Source organism: Poecilia formosa, unplaced genomic scaffold (genome assembly GCF_000485575.1).
Source record: "Poecilia formosa unplaced genomic scaffold, Poecilia_formosa-5.1.2 Scaffold274, whole genome shotgun sequence".
Taxonomy (NCBI): domain Eukaryota; kingdom Metazoa; phylum Chordata; class Actinopteri; order Cyprinodontiformes; family Poeciliidae; genus Poecilia; species Poecilia formosa.
Window position 1 is genome coordinate 647,713 of NW_006800213.1, and position 27,678 is coordinate 675,390.

General features: G+C 38.9%; 1 protein-coding gene across 3 annotated transcripts in view; it reads right to left on the reverse strand.

Moving 5' to 3' along the window:
• Positions 1-3,865: 3,865 nt before the first annotated feature.
• Positions 3,866-27,678, reverse strand: part of LOC103151212 (protocadherin-15-like) — a 196,638-nt gene continuing 172,825 nt past the window's right edge. The window contains exons 35-40 of one of the 3 annotated variants that reach the window (XM_016681249.1): positions 20,048-20,069; positions 18,474-18,512; positions 18,277-18,350; positions 11,402-11,531; positions 6,971-8,002; positions 3,866-5,215 (exon numbers count right to left, since the gene is read on the reverse strand). In XM_016681249.1, coding sequence (XP_016536735.1) covers positions 4,454-5,215; positions 6,971-8,002; positions 11,402-11,531; positions 18,277-18,350; positions 18,474-18,512; positions 20,048-20,069 — 2,059 coding nt within the window. In that variant the 3' untranslated portion in view covers positions 3,866-4,453. The remainder of the gene's footprint in view (positions 5,216-6,970; positions 8,003-11,401; positions 11,532-18,276; positions 18,351-18,473; positions 18,513-20,047; positions 20,070-27,678) is intronic. The other 2 variants (XM_016681247.1, XM_016681248.1) reach the window with 2 other exon arrangements.

A 27,678-nucleotide genomic window follows, 5' to 3' on the forward strand; every position in this document is an offset into this window, starting at 1 on the left:
TGTTTTGTTTTCTTTATTTTGACCATTTTGTGTTGCTTTTATTGTGAACCAAGTTTTTTTTTCTTTTTATTTAAAACAGAAGAAAATGTGACATGAATTTTATTTGAGTTGTTCATATCAGTGTATCATCTGAGCTTAAATTTTAAAGTTGTTGGAAATATTTTTTGTTAAAAAATTAAAACTAGAATCACTTTTGGCCAATTCTTCCCATTTTCATCAGTAGGTTTTTATTACTATTTATTTTACTTAGAACTTTAAATGTAAATGTATGTTTGACGTCTGATTTGTAGATATGTTAGGTCTCCCTCATGTTATCTCTGATCCAAACTAAAGAGTGCCTCATGAGGTAACTTTTTTTTTTTTTTGGGCAAAATTAAGTCTGTAAATGAAACAATATTTAGTCTATAATTTTCCCTAGCAAAACCTTCTCGGAAAAGTTTAAAAAAGAAGATGTAAATACGGATAAAAAGTAAAACTACAAAAAAAATATATAATACACATTACAGTTTCTACTAATGTGGGTAAGAAGCTGTTATTTAATCTGTTAGACAAACTAAGATTTGCCTTCATTGTATTTTTATTTACAACAACAAAAAAATAGCTTGCATTTCAGCTGAATATTTTATTCTTCAAAAGGAAAAACCTTTAGTTGTTTTGTCTGGTTGGTGATTTCTGATGAGAGGAACACGATTTACCAAAACAAGCAGCATTACCAACCCTAAAGAGCCGTAAATAGATATGGAGTTGAATTTGCAAACCACTAAATCGTCAGGTTTTAGTGGGACGAATCATTCGTTAAATTCCTGATAATAGTTTGTGAAACCATTACTAAGATTTTAACTTGCATTCCAACATTTTACTGACTGATCGTGTTCTGATTTATTAGCTTGTAATTTCAAAAATCCTTGCCCTTCTTCCTTTAGTCCTCGTTCTATCTGGAGCTAGCACAGTGCCAAGAAAATTAGTTAGAATTTTAGTGCAATATTGAAACAGTTTCTTCACTCTTTCTGTCTCTCTAATTTTATATTTTTAACTGTTGGCCTTGAATTATTGTTGTAATTGGTCAGAATTGATTTCATTTACGCGCACTGATTATCATCCGACAGTGGGGAGGTCTGGTCCCAGAGGCTTCTGGTAATTAAGGTAGATGAAACACTGATCCCAGAAACCACGACTTCATGTCAGTGATAATGAAGCTTTAATCCTCTTATCCAATCAGACAGCTACAAATTTGAAATTAAACACAAAGAAAAACCATTATGTTCAGCAAAAGATAATATTTCATCAAACAACCGTTACCTGCAGCCTCCGTGGCCTGGATGAAAGCGATGTCAGTGCAGGTAGGAAGAGTTTCTGTTAGGCTGTGAAAATCTGTGAGCAATCTGAGTTTTTTCACATTCACATCTTGCTTTCCTTCTTCCTAACCTGTAGACCTCATTTCTGAATGTAATGTGTTTTGTTTTTTTTTACAACCTGAGAGAACTGTGTGTGTTATTTATTTTAATGTGAAGCCCTGGTTGGCAGTTATGTTGTTTCTGTAAGTAGTTTTTCTTTTTTTATTTATTGTAGTTAAAGAAGAGGTACATCCTTCTCCTTTGACTTGACTCAAACTTATTTAGTCATGTAAATATTTTAGTGCAAAGTTTTGTGCAGTAGTCATTCTCGTGGCATATTATCCTGCAGTTACGCAGTAGTATCTCTTACTGTCATATTCTTCATTAATGTGGAACGAAAAGATTATTTACATTTTGATGTATTCTTTATATCCACTGAACTTGACATGTCTTTGCTTGTTGTCGGCTGTGTTGCATCTTTAGCACTATCTCCATAAAACGTTCAGTATATCATCTACCACCCACGATCTGTGTTAAAACCCGTCATAAGCACATGTCTATTTACTTGAATTCCTGAATGGATAGTTAATGATGGATTTGTCACATAGCAAAATCTGAATAAAATGCAAATATTTAATGATGTTGCACATTGGGGTGTCTTATGTAAGCTCAACAGCGGTGGATAAAAAGTCAGTTTTATTTTAGAATGGTAACTAAACTACAGAAGTAAAGATATCGCTAGATTTTTGAATTGGGGTTGTGTGGAGAAGTTATGAGTTTTCATTATCTCACCTGCAATCGACAGCGTTCTGAGCAATCTTGGTTTGGAGAATTAGAGAAGTTTTCATGACAAATTTTTAAAATATTATTTTAATATATAATTGCCACTACTTACACATGAGAACTTTGTAAAACTATATTTACCAGTGGCTCTGTCTCAAAGCACCTCAAAGTCCAGTGGTGGTTGAAATCATTCAAAAAGACGTCAGTTCAGCGCAGGTCTTAGTTTGGACGTACCTGTCAGTTTGTTTGTGCCTGTACGCCTTACTCCCAAAATGTTCCGTTTAGAAAAACAAACATTATCGTTCAACTTTAGTTTTGAGTTAAACATCATTTTACTATTATCCCATCTTGTGGCCTAATGAGCCGAGCTTAGTAGTTTTCCATCTTCTTCAGTGTGCCACAGTGGACACAGCTTTCAGTGACATAATCAGGCCATTTGGTTGAATCCATAACAGTTGCTCAGACGTGCCCAGCCTTCCAGAAAATGTTTGAAATGTAACTCTGTGGCTCAGTCAGCTATTTCCATTTAATAAGGAGCGCTCCGTGTCAAATATCAGCACCAGTACAGCTCAGTCTTTCGAGTCCCTTAATGCAAAATTATGCAGTCATCAAATTAAATGACCAGTTTTAAAACCTGGTGATTCTGCAGGTTAATGATCCTTCCTCTCTGAGCTTTCAGATGAAACAATTCACTATAATGTGCTTCGCAATTAAAAAGTTAGGCCACTTATATCATAAGGAGCCTTGACAAGGGAGATGTGTTCTGTTAAGTGGATCCCACAGGAAATTAAAGAGAACTCCTTCCTGCAGTCAGGATGGGCTGAAGTCTCACTAAAAACAGTCAACTGTGAAAAACCCATAGAAAACATTAACATGAAGGAGATAGATAATGCAAAATGAACTTTTACATAAGTCTTGCTGGAGGTTGCGTATTCTTCAATCCGTTCAGATTCTGTATTATGTCACAGTATTGACTGTCAGACAAGGTCATTTAAATTTCTCACAATTGCAGGGATGCTGAAGCTACAAGTTTATGTGATAAAAATGATCCAAATGCATTCAGTGCCATTCTAGGCAGTAGCGTTAGCGAGCTGAGGCCTTGTTTACAAACCATGTTCACTCATATTTTGGTAGCATATACATTTCTAAATGGTATCTGACAGGTTTTTTTTTTATATATTTTTTAATCAATTTGGGAGTGAACATCTAGAGATAATCATATCCCTGCAATCAAATTACAAAAAAATGGCTGAACAGGCAAAGTGGAACATTTTGCAACCTAGAGGTAGTAACGTGCTTCATTTGCATTTAAAGAGACAGCACCAACATTAGTTGCTCTTGGATGTTGTAGCAGTGGAGCTACAATGTCAAGGATTTAAGACCAAGGCACTGTAGTTCCACTTTATATAGACCACAGTTGAATTATGTAAATGTGAAAAGGATTTAAAAACATGATGTATCCACATTAAAGTTATAACTTACTGCAATTTGTATCTGCTTGTTTGCTTTTCTGCATGAAAGGTTGAACTGCCAGCATCTCACTGATCTCAAAATAATTTCCACTTTAATTGTAAATAATCAACAGCATGTAGAAGACATAATTCATTTTTGCACTTATTAGAAATAGATTCTGTATTATTTTTCTTCCTCAGTATGTTAGTTCTTTTAATGGTGGGCATTAGTTGTAATGTCTTCTGCAGAAACACTCATTTGTGCAGCACCGCAGCAGCAGCAGCCACAGCCACAAATTCATTTTCCAAGAGATTGAAACTTTATTTGGATCGAGTCTGCCAAGCAGCTTGACAAGAATAAAAAGGCAAGTGTGAACAATACAAGACTGCATGTGTCAATGAAATGCATCAGGCAAATTTACGTCGAGTTGCACCATTGGCCATAAACCTGAATGAAACAAGCACAGTTCCATACAGACACCAGTCGCTTAAAGGGCCATTAAAAAGAGTCAAGTTTTCATCCCCTCACTCTTAAAGTAATGCGTGTTACCACTGTAGGTCCAGTTTTCTGAAGGTGCTGCAGCTCTCAGATCAGCAAGGCTGAGGAGATGCACAGATTGAAACACAGAAATTACAAAACAGACAATTTACTGCTGAACCTGCAGATGGCAAATTAAACCCCATCTCACTGGACATAAATTAAAAGAAAAAATAATTAGTTTCATGTGATTTGAATGTCAAGTCATTTTTAGCTAGTATAAACCAATCGATATATATTTTTGCTGTACTGGAGCATCTCCGTTAGTTTCACGGAGAACGAAAAGAAAACATACTGAAAACATTAAATGGACTTGGCAATAAGGAGCGAGCACAGTGGCGTTGAACTCAGAGTTTGGTCATGGGTATGTGAAGGCTGTTCCAGGGGCCCATCCACAGCTCCTCCTCATCCGACTGTGTTCTGTCACTCGGGCACTCCAGAGGTTCCCTGGAAACGGCATCAAGGCTGCCGCTTCCGTCCACCTTTGACTCGAGCTCGCCCTCTGCTGGCCCGTCTTGCTCCGACGCGCTCTCGGGCTGCTGCTCTGCGACAGCCGGCGCCGCCGGGAGCACGTCGGGTTTAGACATTGCGCTTTCGGGGCCTGTGTTGTTGGTGCTGGTTGACCCCAAGGACACGCTGGACTGTCGAGTGTTTAACACATTCAGCATTTTGTGAGAGCTGGAGAAAGAGGAGGCGGCCGTTGCCGAGGCGGCCCGTCTGCAGCTCTGAAAAGTGCTCAGTGTGTGGCGCCCCTCTCCCGCTTGCGTCTTGGTGGTGTTCAGGGGCACTCTCTCCTCCAGCGTGGCAGCCATTTTGTCCAGTTTTTTAAAGTGCTTGGCCAGCCGTGAGCTGAAGATGGGAGAGCTTGGTTTTAGATTGTTCTTTGCGGAGCTGGCGCTCTGGGAAGGACCCGAAGCGTTGACCGATCGTCGGGTGCGTACGATGGAGCCGTTCTGGGCCACATAGATCCCACCGTTGACGTTGACGTGGCTGTTGTGCGTGGCGGATAAACGGCTGCGTTGGGTCTCTGGCACGCTCTCCTCACCGGTGGAGCTGGTCTCGTACTCTCGGTCAACCATCAACTTGATCCGCCGCTTTCTACCGCCAGGCTGGAGGGAAGACACAATTTAACTTTTAAATCAAAATCACAAACTATTGTTAAGTCAAATGGCTCGTTGATGAAAGAAATCTGTTTTTTTTGCGTCTTTGAGGAGTGGAGTTTGGAGAGAGAAACAATCCACCTGGTGCGTCCGTCTTTGTGTTTTTACAGCCAGGAAATAAGGCCATTGAAATTGTAGCTTCAAATGGTTAATGTTCTGGTTGTTACACTGATGTACAGTGTAACTCTTTCTGCTTTTAATTCAATTACTTTTTGTGTCATTTTACAACAAAATTATGTTTTTGTTTTGGAAAATATGCAAACAAAGTGATAGATTACATCTGAAAGGAGAGCTGCAGTATAAACAATGGATCATTTTTTTTAATCCACAATCAATAACAGGATGATCAGTCGATACCAGATAGTGAGATTTTTTTTTCCTTTCGTTTTTAAATGAAATCTCCCACTAAGGGACTCGTTGCACCAAATGGATTTGTCAATATCTGCCAATTCAAGTATTTCCATTCTCCGAACGCATAACTTTTTTTCCACTGCGGCTCATAAAGTGATTCTGAGCATTTTAAAGCAGCCTTTCATTAATCTGCTGCTTAAGTTTTAATTATAATAAAGCACAGACATAATCGCTTTGAGAATATGACATATAAAAGATGTTAACATTTTATCCTTCTTGCTGTTGAAGCTTAGAGCCAGCAGTGCTGCTCTCTGCACACACACACACACACACACACACGCACGCAGCCAAACACTATGCAGGATGAAAAAGACTTGTGAAAAATAAATCCAATCTGCTTTCACACTGTGCAACCCCTCACAGTTTTTCCACTTAACCTTGATAGCATGCGAGAAGGAATATGTTCTGTTTCTCTCTACAGTGGCAGCATCTCTTCGCCCTGCAGATAACAGATGTGGGGAGAGCGGACTGATCCCGGGAGAATGACGCACGCAGAAGGAGAGATGACGAATGAGAAAAACTCTGCTACAAAGAGAGATCAGTGAATAACAATGTATGAGCTGCAGCAGCTACCGCCGAGGCTTGTTCGGATAGCAGCAGAGCTTTTTGTACCGGAACGACAGGTTGTCAAATACGGATGTTAACCTGACACAGATTTTTTTTGTATTAAAAAAAAAGCTGATTGGAGAAAGGGAGTTTAAAGTCACAAGGAGATATAAAAGATAGAGAGTAGCAGATAACAGACAGTTGGCAGTGCAGCAGAGGACATGCTAGAAATTAAAGCTACTGTGAGCGTAAATCACAGCAGGCGTGGAGGACAGATTACAGCAGCAGATTCCACTCAGGTAAGAACTGCACACCCACAGCAGGCCTTCTCACCGGGTCCTTACTTAGTGGCGGAGCGTTTCATCTCAGGAGGGGGGCTCAGGCCTGATTGGCATTTCAAACAGCCGATTCATTTCCCCAAACTTCATCCTCCTCTTTGTGTCTTCCTCCTCCACTTTGGCTGCTGCTCTTCTCGTCCTCTTCTGTGTCTTCCATAATGGGCGACAAATCGTCCGAGGCGTCCATCACACCTGAGCCGATGTGGTTTGAATTTCGCCTGCCGGCTGCGGACTTTCTCAGTCTGACGTCGCCTCCCCTCCCTTCCTCTTCCTCACTGTTTTCTTCGCTCTCTCGTCCGGACCTTTTAGAAGAACGAGAGTTTCTCAACGTTTTGGGCCTTGGCGCTGTGGAACTTGAATCCCTTTTAGAGTCGGTGCTGACGTTTCTGTGTTTGCTACTTTTTGAGGCGTATCTTTGACCTTTTGACCTTTCACTGCCTGATTCTTCCTCCTCGCCTTCACTCTCGGTTCCAGACTCCTCGTAAGAATCGGACTCCTCCTCGTCCCGACTCTCGTCATCGCTCTCCGTTTCCAAGTCCGACTCGTTGGTTTCGGTTTCCGCCGTCGCCGATGAGGTTGGGCTGCTCCTGTCAGACGGGCTGAATTCAGACGGAGACTCTCGGCTGCCGCTGCCTGTTTCCGAGTCACTTTGTTCGGTCATGCTGCCCCTGCTCTCCTTCTCTCCCTCCCACCGCCTCGCTGTGCGTCTCCTGGCAGCCACGGCTGCCGAAACGCTCATATCTCCTACAGAGCCGTACGTCTCCCTGCTTTTCCTGTCGCTCCAGTGTTCATCGCCCACCCTGGTGGGCTCTTGCATCCTTCTGGCTAAGGAGATAAGACCAAAGGCCTCGTCCAGCCTTTGTTTTGCTGGTGCAGGCATACTTGCTCCGGTGAACGTCTGGAAGTAACTCCCATCGATGACCAAGCTCCCGTCCAGCCCCACCAGGCCTGGGAGCTCTCTCCCATGCTCTGGCCGGTTGCCTCCTCCTTGCACTGCTGAATTTTTCATCCAACCGTTAGTCATGCTGTGTCTGCTGTCTCTTCCCCAACTTCCCAGCTCTCCTCTCTGCTCTTTTTTCAAACTCCTTTCCACTGCCTCGCTCTTTCCTCCCTTTTTATTTTCCGACTTCCCTGCCTCCCGATTCCCCGGGCAGACATCTTCTCCCTCCTTTCCGACTTCCATGGGTCCCACTCTGGCTTTGTTCCATGGTAAGTGGATGGCCGGAGGTGGAGCAGACGTGTTCATTCCCATCACGGCCTTTAGCCTGGCAGCTGTGCTTGAGCCTTTCAGCTTTCCACCGTCCTGTTGTTTTCTGTCACCCTCAGCTCCTGGGGGTCCTGGGGCTCCCGGGGTTTTTCTCGGAGGTTGAACAGGTGGAGGATGGGAATTTTGGTGGCCAGTCTGAGTGTCTAATCTGTTGCCTTGAAACTGTCTCCTCACCTGTCATTGTGATGATACATATTGGGATTATTGCTTTTTACTTTTACTAAAAAAAAAAACTTCATTTAATTAAAAGCACCATCAAAGACAAAACTTTTTTTTAGAGACAAAAACAAGCAGAATCTAATACAATTTTTTTGTTTTGTTTTTTGCTTTAATCTTTCCAAAATATTGCACATCCCCTCCTTTCAAGCTGCCTGACATAGTGGTTAATATTTGAAGAAAATCCAGGTTCATTGTCGGTGCTGCAAACATGAATAAAAGAACAACTCACCGCTACGTCCAGAACAAGAAAGCGAGTGGATTTTAAACTCACCTGTTTGATCAGAATGCTGTGGAAATGCCTCAGTGTGAGAGGGTTTTTACAAACTTTTAGTTTGTGCTCAACTTTTCAACTGTGCTCGTCTAAATGCAAAGTTTTCCCCACTGGCTTTTTGTTCTTCCAAAATGCTTTGCTATGGATGTTTCCTCCCAAAAATAGCAACGCTCTGCTGATTCAGATCCTGTCAACTTTAATCCTCTGCTTTTGATCCCAGGAACTAAAAAGGTTCTTCTAGACAATTTAACCTGTCTGGATGATGAACCCGATGGTGATATCTCTGCTCTGCTGCCTTGTTTCAGCTTTTTAAATGTCCCCCCACTGACTGCTTTAGTGGGACTTTAACAGTATGCATTCATTCCTCCACTTCGGACTTGCAGAACATTTCAGTAGCAATGGAGCAAGTAAGTAACTTCAGTAATAATTTGCACTGATTGTATTTTAAACTGGTGTTTGTAATCCTGGTTTGTTTCAAAAGCACTGCCTAATAGGAATCCTGATCAGTTCAACCATTTTCTAGCAAGCAGTTGTCGTTTTATCACTGTGAACTTCCACTTTGGAAGGGTTCTGTTCAGATAACAGCAGTATGTTTAAACAAAGGGAGAAAAGCCTGGAGTCCTAATAAAAGCTTCTATTTTTGAAAATGCAAGCACATTAGGAGCTCTGCACATTCAGCTCCAAACAAAACACGAGGAAGAATGTATGAAATTTCAAAATGATGAAAATCATTTGGGTGGATTGGGCTGCTGTGCTCCATAACTGCTGCTCAATTACAGGCGAGCTTGAGGTTGTTTTCTCACAGAAACACCAATTTCAGGGAAATTACCTCTCCAGCACATGACTTTTGAAGGTATTTTGAAATTTGTGTTACAGTAAATAGCATCAAGTAAAAGAAACGTCCCACTAGCATGATGCTTTAACCATGCGTCACAGTGTACCATGTCTTGAATTCATTGTTTGATGAAAATCTGCAACCTCTATTAACCATCTGTACGTCACCTGTCCTTAAAATGATGCACTATTTTCCTTAGGCCAGTCAATGTGCTCTTCTGCAAACTGTCACAACTTCCAGGTAGCAGTAGAAATCATTGACTGACTCCAAGTCATTTTAGATATTCTTTAAATCCATTGGAATGGTTGTGGTTTGACTTAAATTTTTAAAAAATAAATAAATTAGGTCGCTTTAGTGGTGCACCCTGTGAAAGTCTGTATTTTTTATATGTTCTCCCCTGTTTTCAGTTAGTATTTTAATCCACAAGTTAACAGTAACTGGACTCAGATTCTTGGATATAAATGTATTACAACCAGCACGGACAGCATTTGGTGCACTCATCCTTTTATATCTCTATGACACCATCTGTTTTTTTCACAGACTGAATGACCCAACTGATTAAACTCCATGCTGCTATTATTTTAAACACAATCCTTTCGTTACATTCAAATTCAACTCTTTAACCATAGATTATGGTTTTGATCCCATTTGGGGCAGTGGACTCTTGTGAAATATGACAGATTACGACCTCTCATCAAGCCAAAATATCTCTTTGGGCATCTTACTGATAAGTTAATTTATCGAGGTCATACAAATGCCTTTTTCATTACAGAAGGCTACGTAGAAAATTACTTTAATTGGTTGGTTGTCAAAGCGGGTACAAAAGGTTTTAGCCATGAACTGACTCACGAGCGGGTGGCACAAAACATCCGATATCAGAACCCACAACACGTAGGTGGTTGAAAATCCAGGCATGATGCAACAGAAACTGCAGAAGTACACAATAGTAAACAGATGATCGTCAGCCCCCCCTAGTATAGACACTAGGAAGGTAGATAATTTAGGCTTTGTGGAACAAAAAGAATGAAAACATCATCAAAATTGTAGCTCATGTCCTTTGATGCATCATCAGCAGCCTCTCATCAATAGCTGATTTAACCTAGTGGGCAAGGAATTACTATGGGAATCCTTTGTGAAGCACAACAAGACTGAGCTACAGCCACAAGTTCCAATTAAAAGTTGCAGAAAGGATGCTTTGTCTGCACCTCGTCTAACCTTGTCAACAACACAATGCAAAGCCACATTCTGTACACATTACGAATGCATGATTGCAGAGGCAGCGTGCTCTGACGGAGTCTGCCTGGAGTCCTGACCTGTCCTCAGCAGAGGACATGTGAAGAATATTAAAAAGGGACAACTTAACAAGAAGCCCTGGACTTTATGTCCACACTGTTCCTGGCAATATGTTCCAAATTACACCTTCATAGGCTGATGTGTGTGGTAATGACTGAGGCACACACACGCGCACACACACACTTGCAGAATGTTAGCCAATGTCATGAGATTATTACATTACACATTATGTAATAAACATAATGTTTATGTTTATTACATAAACATTTTATGTTTATCTTTAAAACGATAAACATAAAATATTTGTTAAATGTATGTCTCTAATTTATATTTTTACTGTCTAAGTAAAATATTCACATCGTCTAATATCTTGGTGTCTTGTCTTTTCATCCAGTTAAAAAAAAAACAAAAACATGAAACAATAAATCTAAAACAATAAATTACATGCATTGTTTCACAGAGCTGGCCTGCCTGTAGCATTAGCAAACTAATCAGCTGCTGTTGTCCCTCCAGGACAGTAGATGGCAACCAAGAGTACCTACAGTCTCATACACAATAAGGCTACTGACAAATTAATATTTTTTTAATGCTAGTCGTAAAAAATTTGAGGTAATGCAAACGAAAAGCACAAGGTTTGGTGAACATGTTACAAATGGAAACCTTTATTAGTGTCAGCTGATCTCTCCTGGTGTCTAAAAAAACCAGAAACTGAAATCACTCAAACCTTTGGAAACATTTTAACATCTTGGCTGCTCTTCATTTTCCCCTCTCACCTTTGTTTAACTCAGTTTCTGTCATTTCTTACTTTTGTGGATATGAAATTGTTTCTTTCGCTGAGGAATCTTTTTTTTTTATTATTCATCATGTTTTAATTTGCACCTAATTTGACCATGAATTATTAAAAATAAAATAAATGTCACAACAAGAAAGCTTTACCACTTCCCTTCGACCTTACCTCTCCATCTGACTCCTGTGGGCTGTAGTAGTAGCTGCCGTCGTCATCGACCACAACCTCTCCGTACTCATCGTAAAGACCGGAGGGTGAGATCAGCTTCCTGCGACTGCCGTACTGAGGAAGCTCGTACCTGCACAAACAGAGTAGGAATTTAACGACGTATTGCAGATAAGAAGAAGAAAACAAACAAGCAACCAGGGAGCCCTTATACTTTTCTACTTCTCTCTTTATGCTGAGCCACGTCAGCCAATCAGAAGCTGAGACGGGAGCGAAAGAAGCTTGAAAGAAAACCGCACACTTCTCTATCCGAAGTCACTTATCCGAGAAGTGACACATAGTGCAACAATGTGGCTCAGCACAATGATAAGCAGTCTCTAATGACTTGCCTAAACAAAGCTGCCTTAATCACAGAAGGAGCATTTTGTTGCCAGGGGCCATTCTGTTTGTGGAAGACGCAGGAATCGATTCCCCCCCATCCCCTCCACCCCTTACGCCTCTCTTTGTTGTCTGTTGCTGGGAGCACTGCCCGACGTCTGCCCGGCCAAGAAAGCTGTTCTGTATCACAACTTGGGCTCCGTGCCCTGTAGCCAGCAACTCAGACAGCCGGTGGGTCAAAACAAAGAAAAAAGTATTCTACTAAATGGTTTCCTGAAAACAATATGTCGCAGTGTGACTAACTGAACAAATTTGCTGTGAGTCCATTACCGGAGTTGAACGGAGAAGTTGTCTTGTGTAATTACTAAGCTTACAGTCAGTCTGTGGGAGAAGTTGCCCTGGTATTACATTAGGCAGCTAAGTAATAAACAAATGGAAGAGGGACATGGATGACAGATGGGTGCAGGTGAGAGGAGAGGAAGGTCGAGGGGGGAAAAAGACACAAAGAGGAGAGGAACAAAGGAAAGAGTGAAAAATGAAGGAGTTTGAGCAGAAAGACCAGGTAATAGATAAATGTCACATTCAAAAAGCGGACGGTTTTACTTCCTCAGGCTAATGTAGTGAGTCTTAGTCGGTCTAATCTCTGATTATGAGTTTGCAGACTAAATCTAAAGTCCAGCGAAAACAAAAATATTAATATTCGTTGGTACAGATCTGCTTTATTTCACATTTTACCCGTTTCTTCACTATTCCTCCTCTCCACTCTATGTCACCACTAGAGGGCAGTAGTGACATTACCATCACATTCAGCTATGTCAAAGGAACAAGCGTCACTATTGGTGATTTTTGCATTTGTGAATCACTTCCAGCCTTCTTAACATAACATCCCTGTGAATGTTAAATAATTAGACCACAGCATTTTATCTTTTTAGGAAAAAATTCTTAAAAAAAAAAAACAAAATTCAAACTATGATTTTTTTTTAAATGTTTATAATTTCCGTGTGCTTTGCTTGTCGTTATATTTGACTGAGATTATTTTAATCTAAATTGATTGATTTCTTTTTCTGAAGCAGAACAATGAGGGTTTCCATGTATCTGATGAAGAAAAGCATGACCACATGACCATGATGGCAATGATGTGTATTGTCTTTCACACATAGCGTTTTTACATTTAGACTAAAAAGTTTAGTTTTCTGTTGTCCGACCACAACTTTACTACTTCCTCTGTGTCGCTTGTAGGAAACTGAAAATGGGATTTCTTACAGTTTTTTTCTTGCACTTGTTCACAGAGTGTAGCATTGTGGAGGGCACAACAAATAGTCGTTGGGTCAAGAGCTTCTTCCACCTGCTGGCTGCTCCTATCGGTAAATGCTTTTCTTTGCCTCGCCAGTAAATGTAGCTGAAAAACAACTTCTTGGTAGGTTTGTAGCTTTGCTTTACTTTTTCGACAGTCAAACTGTAAATGTTGAATAATCTGACCAGATCAGTCTGTGCAGATCGTTGTTCTACTGGATTTGAGAATGGTACAGTTGTTAGCATCAACTAGCTCACGGTTTGAAACCCGGCCTTCACGTTCTCTATGGATACTCGAGCACCAGTTTAAAAACACGCCTCTTACTCTAAATTGCCCATACGTCAGAGACCCTCAAAGACTGGACTGGAGATGTCCCTTTAAGATGTTGAAAGCTTTGGGTTTGGCTTAAAACCAGTAAGCTTGAGTTGGCCGTCAGCTTCTTCAACAACCTTTGTCAGTTGGCTGAGAGGGAAGACAAACCTACTCATCTACACATGCACTGACTGAGATGACTCTGACCACTGATAATTAGGTTTACTGTTGAAGCACAGATGCTTCAGCAGAACTAAATGGAAGCTAGAAGCAGTAGAGAAATTTCCTGTTTTCCCTCAAGCTACACAAACATGATGCCCCAGCCTCATAATTTCTCATTTAATATGAAGCTGGAGCCAGAAGAGAGATAATGTTTTTTATGGTTCAAGCCACAGAAGTCCAATATAACTTGCAATACAGTATATTGCACATAACCGAGGGCATGCTTTTTTTTTTTTCTTTTGCTTGTTTTTACCCTTTTACCAATTATCTCTAGAAAATATGGTCCATCAGGTTGGACCATGCAGCTCGGTAATCCAGCATGGAGACAATATTGCACTCTGTCGATTTTTTGTTTTTTAAATATGTGCTTCTTTATTTACTCCAACGTTGCCTTCCTGTGAATCCTATCCATACACAATCTTTCCACAAACTACTTTTGTCAAATTGAAACATTCATCGATATAAGTGTTGCAACATTAAGATGATGCAAATACTGCGTAGGTGCCAAATTCCATAAGTTATGTAAGTGGTGCTTAAATGTCGCAGTGACGACCCGACAGAACCGTTACCAATGATCTAACTCTATGCAGACGCTTTGTCGCCACTAGTGGAAACTCACTCATGGTTAGAAACTCAATTAGTATTGATGATAAAAAATAAAACGGATGTCATGGCAAAAATAAACAGTACAGTACATACATAAAAAAATGTAAAAAATTATAGACAGACCTGCAGAACCTAAAAGTTATTCTTTGTTCTGCTGACTAATCATTTGGAGTATTTTATTAGTATGTGGCGAGTAACATGAAGTTTTTTTTTTTTTTGAATAAACATTATTAAAACTGGAGATATTTGCAATAAATGATTCGAATCCACACTGAACTGGGCTACTGGCAGTCGGCAGTGGTGCGACTCGCATAAAATCCCATTCAAGTTGCATCTTTTTTGGGAGCAGATGAGCATAGAGCACAAAAGACTTTGAATCAGGATGTAAGATCATGTTTCCAAACAGATTAAATTGCCTCCAGAGGAACCGCAAATATGTTTGCTTCTCATAAAAAAACGTGAACAGGAAGAGTTTTGTTTACCTAGAGAGCCAGTTTAATACTCGGCAGGATGTTCTACCTGCGCCGTTTATTCACGGGAACAGATAAACTAATTAGGTGTCATTTTTTACACAGTCTGATTTTGTGTTCTGATCTTGTATGCATGTAGAGTCAGACATGAGTTTGTGGATGTTGCTCTAAGCCACCAGCATCTGGCCCATTGTCTGCTTCCACGGCTGGCTGCCTGATTAGCTGCTACGGTGCTGCAAATTTGGGTGGAGAGAATTAGCTCTTTGTGTGCGTGAGCAAGTGTGTGTGTGTGTGTGAGAGAGAGGGAGAGCAAGAGAGCAAGCATTTTTGTGAAAGTTGAGGCAGGAAAGTGCTTCTGTATGAGTGAATTAACATGTTTGCCACAGGGGGAGTTATGTGTGTGAGCGTCTTCTGTTGTGTACTTTTCAGTGCTTGTGTGTCACAGGTGTGTGTTGGAGTGCATGAAATCAAGTTCCTGGGAGTCTGAAGCCGAAAAAGATGGAAAGCACCGCAGATGGCAGGCAGGTGGAAGAATCAAGCACGCGTTTTGGAGGGATGCAGCCAGACTCCTTTGGACTTGGTCATAAACACTTTGATCAAATCGCCGTGGAGATCGTACTGAAGCTTCTGTACTGTATTTCCTGTTTCCTTTAACATCAAAGAACCTGTAATATACACACACGCACACACACACACACACACACACAATGATATTGATCGACTTTCTTTGGCTCAGAATTGCTATGAGCCTGTCATGAAGCAGTTTGCAGGTGTCAAGACTGGCAGTATCCAACAGTGTGCGGCTGATGCAATCAGCTCGATGTCAAAGTGGCGTCTGCGTGACCGACATAAAGTCAAGCTGCATAATGTGCAGACATTGAACTCTGATGCTCGGCTGCCACTGGTCCTGGCCAAAGGTCAGATTTGGATCAATGATGAGTTGATATGTATTCACTTCTCATAACAGCCTTATCCAGTGTGTAGCCCAGGTGAGCGCACTAGATAAAACACCGCTGTGTTTTTGGGACCTTATCAAAACAAAGCAAGTGAACGTAGTGTCTAGAAAAACTGTCCATTCTCCATCACAGACTACGAACTTCTTCGAAGTCTCACTGCAAGCAGCAACATCACTATGTTGGTGATGTTGGTCAGTGAGATATGCAGTCTTTCTCGTTGGCTGTGAAGAAAAAGGATACGATGCCTCCAACATTTTTCAGAAACAAAATTTGAAAAAAATACGGCGTGCTTTTGTAATCGGGGCTTCTGGGTCAGTACCAGCACCTTTCCCTGCGGCTGCACCTGAGCTTGTAGGAAATCTGACAAAAATGTGGAAATGCTCAAGGCCTATGGATATTTTTTTGCAAGGCAGTATTATGATAATCAGAGCGCATCCTCCTCTGGCATGGCAACTGACCATTTAATAAAGGTTATCATAATTAACAGAAACAAAACAGATGCATAGCTGCCTTGCCTGTTGACTATACAACCAAGTTTCAGTAAATTCTGCTTTTCAGTTTTGATGAGAAATTTAAAGACAAACATCCAATGAAAACATCTACACTCATCACCTTCTGCAGTGACCTTGAAAAGAATGGAAAAACAGCACGGTCTTCTTCCCACGTTCAGTTCTTCTTCTTTTCTTTTTTGTGCTATTGTCTCAGAAAACCATACAAGACATTTCTTTATAGATCGATTAGGATCACCATTTTTTTTTAAGTCAATGCCAGAATAACAGAAGATATTTTAAAACTGTTTGGGAAATCAAAGATGATAATGCCATAACTTTGTACGCTTCCAGGAGAATAACTGGCAACAAACAAACCTTCCTTGTGTGAAATTATCCTAACAACAGAATAAAAAATTAGAGAAGAAATCAAGAGAGAAAATATTGACAAGTCTGGTTCATCTTTGGGTATGATTTCTTTATATCTATCAGGACTATGTGCATCTATTCAAACAGTTACCAAATATAAACGAACCAACAGCCTGGCCAGAGAGTCAACACCTAAACCACTGAGCAGATGTTTTCGAGTCTTTATTTCTGTTCATCGTTAGATTACAGCTAATGAAAACATTTAAGATTAGAATTTTACAAAAGACCAATAAAAATGTATACAGTAATTTTATCTAGGTTAAAAGAAGCTTTAACGTCTATTTTAAGGTAATTTCCAACAGGAACTTTTAATCTGACAAACCAGCATTATTTTATTTCTTGAATATGATTGTAGATAATAAACCTGTTGGTAATTCGCAACCACTGCATGGCTTGCTAGAAGAAAAGTTGAATATTCTGATGACATCTGTTGGGAAAATGATGTACTGGTGGATTTGAACCCTAGAATGACGATGCTGATCAGAACTGGAGTAGAAATCACAATATGTACATAAATTCTGTCAGAATGTCAGCAAAAATATTTAACATTATTGTCAACTGTTTTGAAATACAGGTAGGGGTGAGCTCAACGTTTGTAATATCTGGGGAGGGTGCTGGTTTATTAGGTCTCCAGTCTCCTGGCTTCTCCTTACTGGATGAATTGCTATAAACATCGTCAGTTTCCCACTACTGTTGTTTCAGGTGGAGACTGTGTTACACACTGAGACATGAGTTTGGTGTCCCAAACTAAAAATCATCACTGTTTAGAAACTGTTAGACTCTCGTGCTCATTTTTTCTTCAGGGCTTTATAAATCTTTGCTAAACATGTTACAATTCTGGACATAGAACATAGTGCAGCTATTGTGAGCTAAGCCATAGTTTATGTTTCCTTCAGGTTACACTTCCAGTACCCAGCTTCAGTACGGCAGCAACAAAGTGCTGGTTTTTAGCAAAGCCTCAGTCAACAACAGCAACAAGAACCTTGTAAGTTTCAATGTTATTGTTTTCACAAAGTCTCTGCTGAAGAACAAACTGAGATACTGAAGAAGAGTGAACAAAAAAGTCCTAAAGTTGGAAAAAGTTTTCCTTTGGATAGAAGTAAGTTTGTTTCTGAAAAATGAGCTCGTGTGGGAAGGGACAAAAGCAGCAACGGTAATAAATGGTGTGATTTAAAGAGTCTAAGGCCGTGTGCCACCAGTCTTAATATTAACATAGAGTTCAAAACACATTTTTTTGTTTAAGAAGGCTTTATTTTCTAGACTCCAATTTCCACAGTTACTTTAAAATATAAAAGTTCACTATCAATTTATGGCTGCTCTTTCTATATGCTGAACTAGAAACTATGAATCCCCAGCGTGTGGTAAGAAACAATGATACGGATATAATTAAATATTTATACTATGCCTGAGTGTTGAACATGATTTTGTAATATATTTAAAGGGATGACAAATAAAAGCTGATTTTTTTTTTGACATACTTCCCTTCAGGTATACCTCAGCATATTAAAAATTAAATTAAAAATGTCCTTTTTGTGATGTCAAGGCATTACAATTGTTTATAAATGAAAGTTAGAAATGCACATCTCCATCAACTCATGAATTAGTTACTAGCACATTTTTAAATTTGAAGCAAACTACCAAAAACAAGGACGCATGTTCAAACATGTAATTTCCATCTACAAAAAAAGCATTTTTGCAGCATAATAAATAAAAATATACTAACCCGTGGTCATAGTTGTAATAATCTTGTGTGTAGTAGTCCTGGCCCGGATCGATGCCGGACTCCATGGATAACTCCTGTTGAATGTAAAGCCAGTTATTAGCAACAAATCACACTTACATGCTCCTGACTGAGAGACAGAAGAAGCTAAGAAGTAGTTTACAGTAGCAAGCAGGAAAAATGAAGAAAATACAGAATACCTCTGGCCTGAGCAGAGACGGTCGTAGTAGCTGCTGTGTCTTTCAGAAGGAAAGAAAGAGCAGAGCATGATAAGAAAGACGGAAGAAATGTTCATGACTTTATGCCTGATTTCAGTTTTGCAATGTTTAGAAGCTGCACTGAACTTTGTTCCAGGTCCAAAAGAGCTTTGGCACTCCTGCTCTAGATTAATATTGTAAAAAATAGATTATATGGCACAAGAATATTAGACTTTATGATAACCATCGGTTTTAACATTTATCAGAAGTGTTTAGGTTTTCATTTATAGTCATGTGACAACATTTTCAAAACAGGAACATTTCTTTTTTTCCAAAGAAAATATTAAAACCACTTTGTTTTTGTTTTGTTTTTTTTTGTTTTTTTAACTTTGTAACATTGGTCCCTTGATGACATTTTACTATAATCTGAGTAATTCCTACAAATCTTTATAGATCTGTATCCTTTACAGTGACGGCACTTTGGACTGCTGCAACTCCCTAACGTCAAGCTCTGTACACTTCTCCGACCGCCATCTTTGTTAGCAAATCTGCGTAGAGCGAAACTAAATGACTTAGCAGTAAACTAAAAATCATTACGCAAAAATCTAATTTTATTAAGCAAGAAAGCAGCAGTTTCTGCTGCCTGCACAGACTGAATTTATGTTTCAAGTCGAATTAGGAAGTAGTCAAGGATACAGAGTGAGCACACTAGCTTTAGCTTTGCGCATCAGCAAACTGCTTAGGATTAAAACATCAGCAGGTTGTCTGTGCACTGAGGATTGAAGCTGTGTGCATCGAGACAGATAAATGTCTGCCAAAACAGGAGAGACTGCTTCATCCACATCACTGGTGAGTTGTTTGAATGGAAATGTTAATTTATTGTTAATCTGAGGTTTCCAATTTGAAACCTTAGTATGAGTATTTGTTGAATTTGCAGCTGTCTCTAAAATATCTTTTATTGGAGGCATATTTGTTGCTGTTTAACCTGTGTGGTAACACAGACTACATCCACCCTATCTGGGAAATATGAAGATTTTAATTTGCAACCTAACAGGGTGTTTGTTTCCTGACTAACAATTCAGCTAAAAATTTCTTAAGATCTGTTCTTCTTCCAGATCTTAGCACTAATCTCACTGCAAATCTACAGATACAAAATAATTATGCTTTGAATGTCAAATATACAATTAATTTTTTTTTGCCTTTGCTCATCTATTTATTATTTTCAAATTGCAAGAACAGTTTGATCAGGGAAGCCAGAACATTTTCAGAAGACTGTTTGTCATTTCATTCAAGCCATTGTAGTTGAAGGCATAACTTTATTACCTTTTTTTTTTTTCTCAAACAATAGAAATATCGCTTTCAAAGCCAGTTTGAACTCAGATTAAAAGGAAAATATGAAAAAAGTCAGCTATTGAGGCACAAATACATGCAACTTCATCTTTATTGCATCAAAAAAGAAGAACAAAGAACAGAAGAGAACAAAGAGGGTGATAACTAAACATCAAATGAATGATACTAGAAGAAAATAAAACATGAAGATGTCCAATTATAACGAGCAACAAAAGAAAGACACTTACCTCATGTTGGCCATATCCACGCCTAGCAGATTAAAGAGAGAAGCACAAGAAATAAGCTAAACATGACCAGAAAACCTTAAACCTTAAACATATAACATTTTACATGATGCAGATTTTTTTCAATGCTGTTTCTAAATGCAGAGGCGATGAGAATCCTCTGTATGGGCTGCAGTATTGTGCTTTGGAAAACAAGATTTACACAAACAGCCATTATAAACTGAAAGCACGTCGCTTTTATAATAAAAAGTTTAGAGTTTGCTTAATTTTTCACAAATCTTTCAGGGTTTTTTTTTTTTTCCTTTCTTAAGACATGAACATTGTGTAATGCGTTTTGTGTGCTTTCAAAAACTCAGGAGAGACACATCGTTTCAAAAGCCGGTCATTTAAACTTTGAAACTAAAAAAAATTGATAGAAGAGTCATGACTGTATGTCCCTAACTAGTGTAACATCTAATAAAACTGTAGGTAAGACATTGATATTTAGCTAGTAGAGCTGACAGTGGTGAAGAAGGGCTAAGAATCTGCAGTTTGCCATGTTAATCTGCAATATTATTTTGCAGTCCATAATAGTGTAATTTTAAATTTAATTGGAAAAAAGATATTTGAAGTAGTTTACAATGTTTTATCTTTCAGAAAACACACCTGCAGTTTTTGTCATGACAGTTCATTGTTGCTCTATATAATTATGCCATTTAACAACTTTGGTCTTTGCAGGAACTTATTGTTATCCATTTGATTGAGTTCCCACAAAAAGAGTGTCACAATCTCAAGAGCTGCTACATTAAACAGAATGTTAGGATTGCTTTGAAGGGAAAAAAATGGAATTTTTTCATAGTAATATTCCTATTTGACAATGAAGTTAGAGAAATAAATGTTAAAGTCAAAATGTAATTTTAAAAATGAAGTGACAAGGATGTGAAAACGGTAGAAATAAAGAAAAATGTTTGTAACTTTTGCACCGGTGCCGTCTTGAGTTCAAAGATTTTTTTAATACATAAATTTAGACTATTTTCTCAGTTCTCAAGCATTTTTCCCTCCATATCTTGGCTTTTACTTTATTTTATTTAACTGAAATTGTGTGGCAGCCATTACGGCTTTAACAGAAAGGGAAAAATGATTGTCTTCAAAGTCCTTCTGTTGATTTGACCACAGTTTGGAGTACAACTGCCGCAGCATTTGTACGAAAGCTTGACACCGTTTCCCACCGGGTGGAATTATTTCTGATGTGACAAAAGAAACGCCTGAAACAGCAAAATCATAAATTAAACATAAAATGGGCTAATGTAAGTGGAACAACTCGACATAAGACTGCAAGAGAAAGGAGAAACAGCCACTGGCCTCTTTGTCGGTGCGTCAGAACCAGGAGAATACAGGAAGCAGTGCGGGGTGTAACAGAAGTAATGAGCTGGTAAAATGAAGATGTATCACAGAACAACAAATGCAGACTTTTAGAGGACACGCCGGATTCACTCTCTCAGGCCCGTGCAAATTATTCAGGCACTTGAGCATTTCATTGATTTCTCTCAGAAATTCAAATGAGGACACAACTCTGTCTCTTCCACAAACAATTCACACACCAGGGAGAAATTATAGGTCTTTGTTCAGTATCAAAATTCACCTTAAAATGAAAGTCAGCCCAAAAAGAGCAGATGCAGGGCCGTGAAAAAGGCAAACAACTTTACACTGATGGACATGAGTGGCTTAAAGTGACAGGCTAAATATTTGGGTAAAGGGAAGGACCGGCGGCTGAGGCAAACAGGGAGGTGTGAGAGGATCTTTATGAGTTCAAATAAAACAAAACCAAAGTGTGCATTTGTGTTCCCAGCTATCATTTAGTGCCTGGTAATGTGTGCAGCGCAGTCAGTGTGTGAAGATAAGTCTCTATCTTTGTGCCCTTGTTGCTCTGCAGACGCATCATGAGGTCCCTCCGAGACACAAACAACCATCTAATCTCCACCGAGTGCGCAAACAGGAGCGGCTCCGACATGACCGACTCTCTCTGTCCTCTCCACCTTGTCCTGCAGTGCTTTGCAGAAACAGGAGAGGGGAAATATTATTAGGTCTTAGGAACCGACCATAAAAACCTGCTAATGGTCTCATACTTCTTTTTATCCGCATTTTATCACTTAGTTCCCTTACAGAGAAGCTCTGTGTTTATGTACATTTACCCATTTCATTCCCCTCCATCTGTTTCACAGCCTGTGCCTACCTCAGCTCTTCTCTCTGTAATGAGATCTCATTCTGTCTTTGTTCCACTTTTTTTTCTCCATTTGTAAATTAATTAGAAGGGTGTCGAACCAACATAAAAAGGTAACAAAAAAAAAAGAATTCCTCAAAGCTGTTTTGTACATTGTCTGAAAATACTTGTCTGACGGTATTTTGCTTTCATACTGAAAAGGAATCTGGTTTAATATCAGCGGGTGGAATCCCAACCTGTCAGACTCTGCATCACAAACTAAATAGTATGTTGAAATATGCTTATTTTTGAAGGAAACAAATGTGGTGTCTCTTTACATTCGTAATTCACAAACAAATACATTTTCAAGTTGGGAGGAAAAGTGCAAAATGTTCTGTTATGATGACTAGAAGGTCTCTGGTTTGAATTTCAGTAACTTTCTTGGTTTCGTCTTCTTCCCATGGATGTGTGGGATGTTTACAAAGACTCTCCAGTTTTGTAGCCTGCGACTGTGTGAGTTTCCCCTCCGCCCCCAAAAGCAGATCCGATGCTCACAGTTATTCCCAAAATTATTCGCAGTTTTGAAAAAAAAAAAAAAAAAGATTTAAAATGGCTCACTGACAGTTTAAGCAACCAAATGCTTCTTTTTGAGCGCTTTCGCTGGAGTTTATTTTTGGTGATAAGCTTCAATTCTTTGCTATCGGAAGGCCTCCTCGCCATCACCCTAATGTGGAGCTCCCTCCACAGATTCTCTATCAGATCAAAGTCAGGACTTTGGCTGGGCTTTGGGCTTAACTTTTTGGGGGGCATCAATTATTTTCTTTCCACTGGCAAAAAACCATCTGAAACACCAAAACCTGGTTTTGTTTTCTCTTCTCACTCTTAGTTGACCTCGAGGAAAAATCTGGTTTTGTTAAGGTCTGCATGAAAGCTCAAATCCCCCAACAGCTGATTAAAAATGTGGTGAGTCCCATGCTTTATTCTTTATTCTTTTAACTTTTTCTTCCCTCTGTTAAATACATGTATTTTCCTGAAGTTTTTCCAAGTGTTAGAATGTGCTATCACACATTCTAACACTTTTACAACAGATGTCTTTTAAAATCAAATGTTATTATGCTATAAATAGGATGAAGTTATACATAAAATAGAAAAAAAATCTGTATTTCAAAAATTTTACAAACAGGTTTTATAGGTGAACCTAATCAGTCGTCAGGGTTAGCAAAGTAAAAATGGTGTCTAAACCTTGCTAGCATGGGTAAAATATTTATTGTAAACAACATCAATGTTAACTCAAATATTACATATGAACACCGACCATGTATTATGTTATGTGCTGTAATGCAGCAGCTGCTTCGGTGGCCTCCCACAAACATATTTGCTTTGTCCTATACTCGTGTTTCTGAGCTCGATGTGACATGCGATGGATAAAACAAACACATTTTCAAAGATGCCGTTGTGTATCCACGCTCTGTTGTACAAGAACAACTGAAACAGCATAAAGAACAATCTCTCAGCGTGGCAAAGAAGAAGATCCAGTGCGTGCACGAGTGTGCGGCTGTGTAATAAGATGCAGCAGACTGAGGTTGAAAGCTAATCTCGACATATAAAGCATTTTCAGCCCAGTCATGTGAAACAGATGCAGTGCAACCTGTTCGGTGCCTCTGTGTGTTTGCATATTCACGCTGCTGCTTATGCCGAGCCACTCATCTGAACGTGTGATACCGGTATTGTTTCGAGCACGCAGAGCCCTTGATAGAAATCGCATCATGACAACACAGAGTCTATAGTTGGATGATGACTTTGCGGTGATGGAAACACGCCGCTGAGCATCTGAAAAACACCCCAGCTCACTGCGTTGTAAAATTACAAGAGGAAACCGTCCAGTGGGATATCTGACAGCAGAAATCGTCTTAGAATGCCAGGGGAGTCAGCATCACAGTGGGTTTTATTTGGCTGCACACCATGATTGGATACAATTACAGTGACATGATCAACAGTGCTAGTCTTGTGAAACAGATGCAGCAACGCGTGGAAGTCAATTGCTACTGAATTTGCTACAAAAAAAACAAGCATCTCAGCGTTTGGATCAATATGGGGAAGTAAGAATGAACTTTAATATGAAGCAGTTTTTTCCATATCAGGGTATTGCTTAAAAATTGAGATTGAAGAGAGCAGATGGGATGATGCCCTCTGTAAGGCACTGCGATGTAAATTAGTGAGCAATTCTATACAATCTTTCATATTTTAGTTCATAAATAAGTCTTGTGGTTCGTAAGATATCTTGAAATGAGCCAATAAAATAGTCTCTCCCCTCTCTTCTGCTGAAGCTTGTGACTCTTTCTGCAGGATATCGTCAGCAGGTATCCTCACTTTTTTGCACGCTGACTCTGTGAGAACGGCATAATGGAGACAGATTTACACCCGACATATTATTTCCATTTCTTGAAGATGAATTTAACTGAACTCTAAGGAGTGTTCGGCTCCCAAGTTATTTCATAGTTTCCATCCCCTGACTCAAACTTTTCAATAACCTTTTTCCTGATTTGCTTGGAGTGTTCTTTTGTCTTCATTCTGTACTGGTAGCCAGGGATACTGATTAACCACTGAATACTTTGCGCTTCGTCGGTTTCTTGAAGCGATGTCCAATTTAAAGGCAGAATATTTCAACCATCATATTTTGTAACTTTCAATTAGAGGCAAATTCACCATGTCTGATTCTGATGAAAGTAAAGTGAACGGTCATCAGGTTTCTCAGAAAGACAGTCACAAGTGACATCTCTGTAAAAAACCTTCTGCAAAACGGCCCTGACATTTCTTTAGATGCCGTTTCTGTAAAGATTGCAGGTTTAAACCTTGCTGCAGGACGAACCCAAGGCTCACAGGCTCAACGTAAACCTTCTGCGAACGCTACAGATTCCCATACGACCTAATGGACCTTGGGGAACTAACAACAACCTTTTAGATGATGAACAGCCCAGAAGTCCCCTGAAAATATTCTGCTGGTACCAGTGTTGTGGTACTCGAAGTTGGTCTTGGTCTCGATACCGGTCTTAAGACCATTTTCTGATGCTCTCGGTCTCGTCTCGGACTCGACCGCATTTGGTCTCGGTCTTGTCTTGTCTGTGAAAATATCACTAAACGTGCAGCATTCTGTCCAGTTTATTTGTTAACATCTTTGTTTTTAGTGGATGCAAAACGCACCGATTAAAATCAACTACGTGTTTCTGCTACGTTATGTTTTTAGGGATGGCACGAGACCATCACACATTGTAGCACAGAAATTGAATATTTAATATTGGTAAAATGTATTAAGTATTTAATATCAAGGTGTTTTTATGGGAATATGGATCTTTCAGATTATTTTGAAAAGCAATTTTGATCATATTTTACATTTTATTGTGTCATGTAGCTGTAGCTGGTCTTGGTCTTGTCTCGGTCTCGGGTTAGGTGGTCTTGAATCTTGAATACAACACTGGCTGGTACTTTGTAATTACCTTTTAGAACTGTTCATATTTAGGAATATGTGACTTATTAGTAGGTTTATTAATGAAGCATAACACCCTACTTGCATTATGCTCATTACAAACATACAGCAATGTTTCAGATGTATCTGCATGAAAATAACCAACTCTGGCTTTTTTTTGTTACTAAAGTTAGTCTGACTTCAAAAATTAAAGAACTATGTGGTAACTTATGCATGTTTACCCTTGTCTGAGAAAAACAGATCTATTTAATGATGAAGGTCTACACTCCTTACATGCAAAGGAAACATCTTTTGATTTTAAATGTGTTTTATCACTACAGGGTTATGAATTACCCTGTTAGCATGTTATTATGCAGGCATGAAGGACATTTTGCACCTTATTACCCATGAAGAGGTTTCTGCAAATTGTCATCAACCTAAAACAACACATGTGCTTTCATTTAGTCTGAGCATATTTCTTTTCTTTGCCCATGGCTGCTCCACTCCACCCTGAGGCTGTTTTCTAACGTGGAAAGAGCCGTGGTTTTATGCAGTAACACAAAAGAACACTAATTCAGCATATGTCTTTGTACCACATATAGGTACATTTAGCTTTTCTTGCAAATAAATTAATTGAAGTTCAGCTCAATATATGCCGTTGAGATAAATTCCACATCATCACAGTAAGTACTCAAAAATAGGGTTGTTTTATTTAAACCAAAACTAAATAAAACTCCCTACAGAACATTGTGTAAAAATGCATTGCAACCAGTAATAATAAAAAAACTCAGTCTGCAAATATTCTTTGTTTTTTCTGCTACATATAAGCAGCTCTTACCATTAAAGCAAACAAACAAAAAACAAACTAAATATGTTTAACCAATGCAGATGAACAGATGCTGGATAAATAATTCAAATTGTGGAGAACAAAAAGTGGCTAAAATACAGATTAAACAGCAACAAATAACTAAAAATACAAGGAACAGAAAATAAATAAGGACTTATAAAAGAAGAAACAAGAAGACTGCTGTGGACTCAATAACTATGTAGCAATGGCAATAACAAAAAAACAGTAAAATAGAAATGGGAAAGTATGAAGAGGACTAGATGAAAGAAGACAAGTCTTAAAGAAAATGTAAAAATATACAGTGAAATAAGACTGAAAGCAAAAATATCAACATCAAAATATCTGAACAGAAGAAAGCAGAAGTTGACTCATACAGTGTTTACTGGCTCATATTAGGGTTTAGAAAACAGATGCATTTTGTTTTTCTGCGTTATTTGATCTGGAATCAGAAGTTTGCCAAATTCTTGAGTAATCAAACAAATATTTATCACCAGGCTGAAGATACATAAATTAAATTTTTGGGGTTAACTTAATTATCAAGATATACGTAAATTTATATCATGATATTTAAAAGAATGACATTTCAATGATTATCTTTTTGAAAATGTCATATTTAACCTGGAGTTTTAAATGTTAGAATGTATAGTAAATTGTTCTCTAAATCGGTACGGTATGTTATTGAGCAAATTCAAAAGAAGGCATTTATGTTGAAAGAAATGAATGTCAGTTAATGTTGGTTTTCTGAATTAATTTACAGTATGTGTTTTTTATTTTTCCTTTTAAAGAACTGGAAGTGTTTGTAATGACATAACAGACGTCTGTTTGTCCCTGTGCTCAAAGTGTCCTCTCCTTTACCAACCAGTGCAGCATGGAGGGAAACATGCCATAAATCTGCATCTTTAATGTTTATTTGTTTTTACGTCTAAACAATAAAAGATGTTCAAAAGTATGTTATAATTTACAAAATATAAAGAGAGGCACAATATAGTGAGTCAGAGAGAATATCGACAACAATTTTAATTTGAAAAACTCAAATTGTTTTTTTTTTTTTAAATTAAAATATCCAGTAACACTTTATTTGAAGGGGGGGTGAATAAGACTGTCATGACACTGTCATAAACATGACATAACACATGCCATGAACA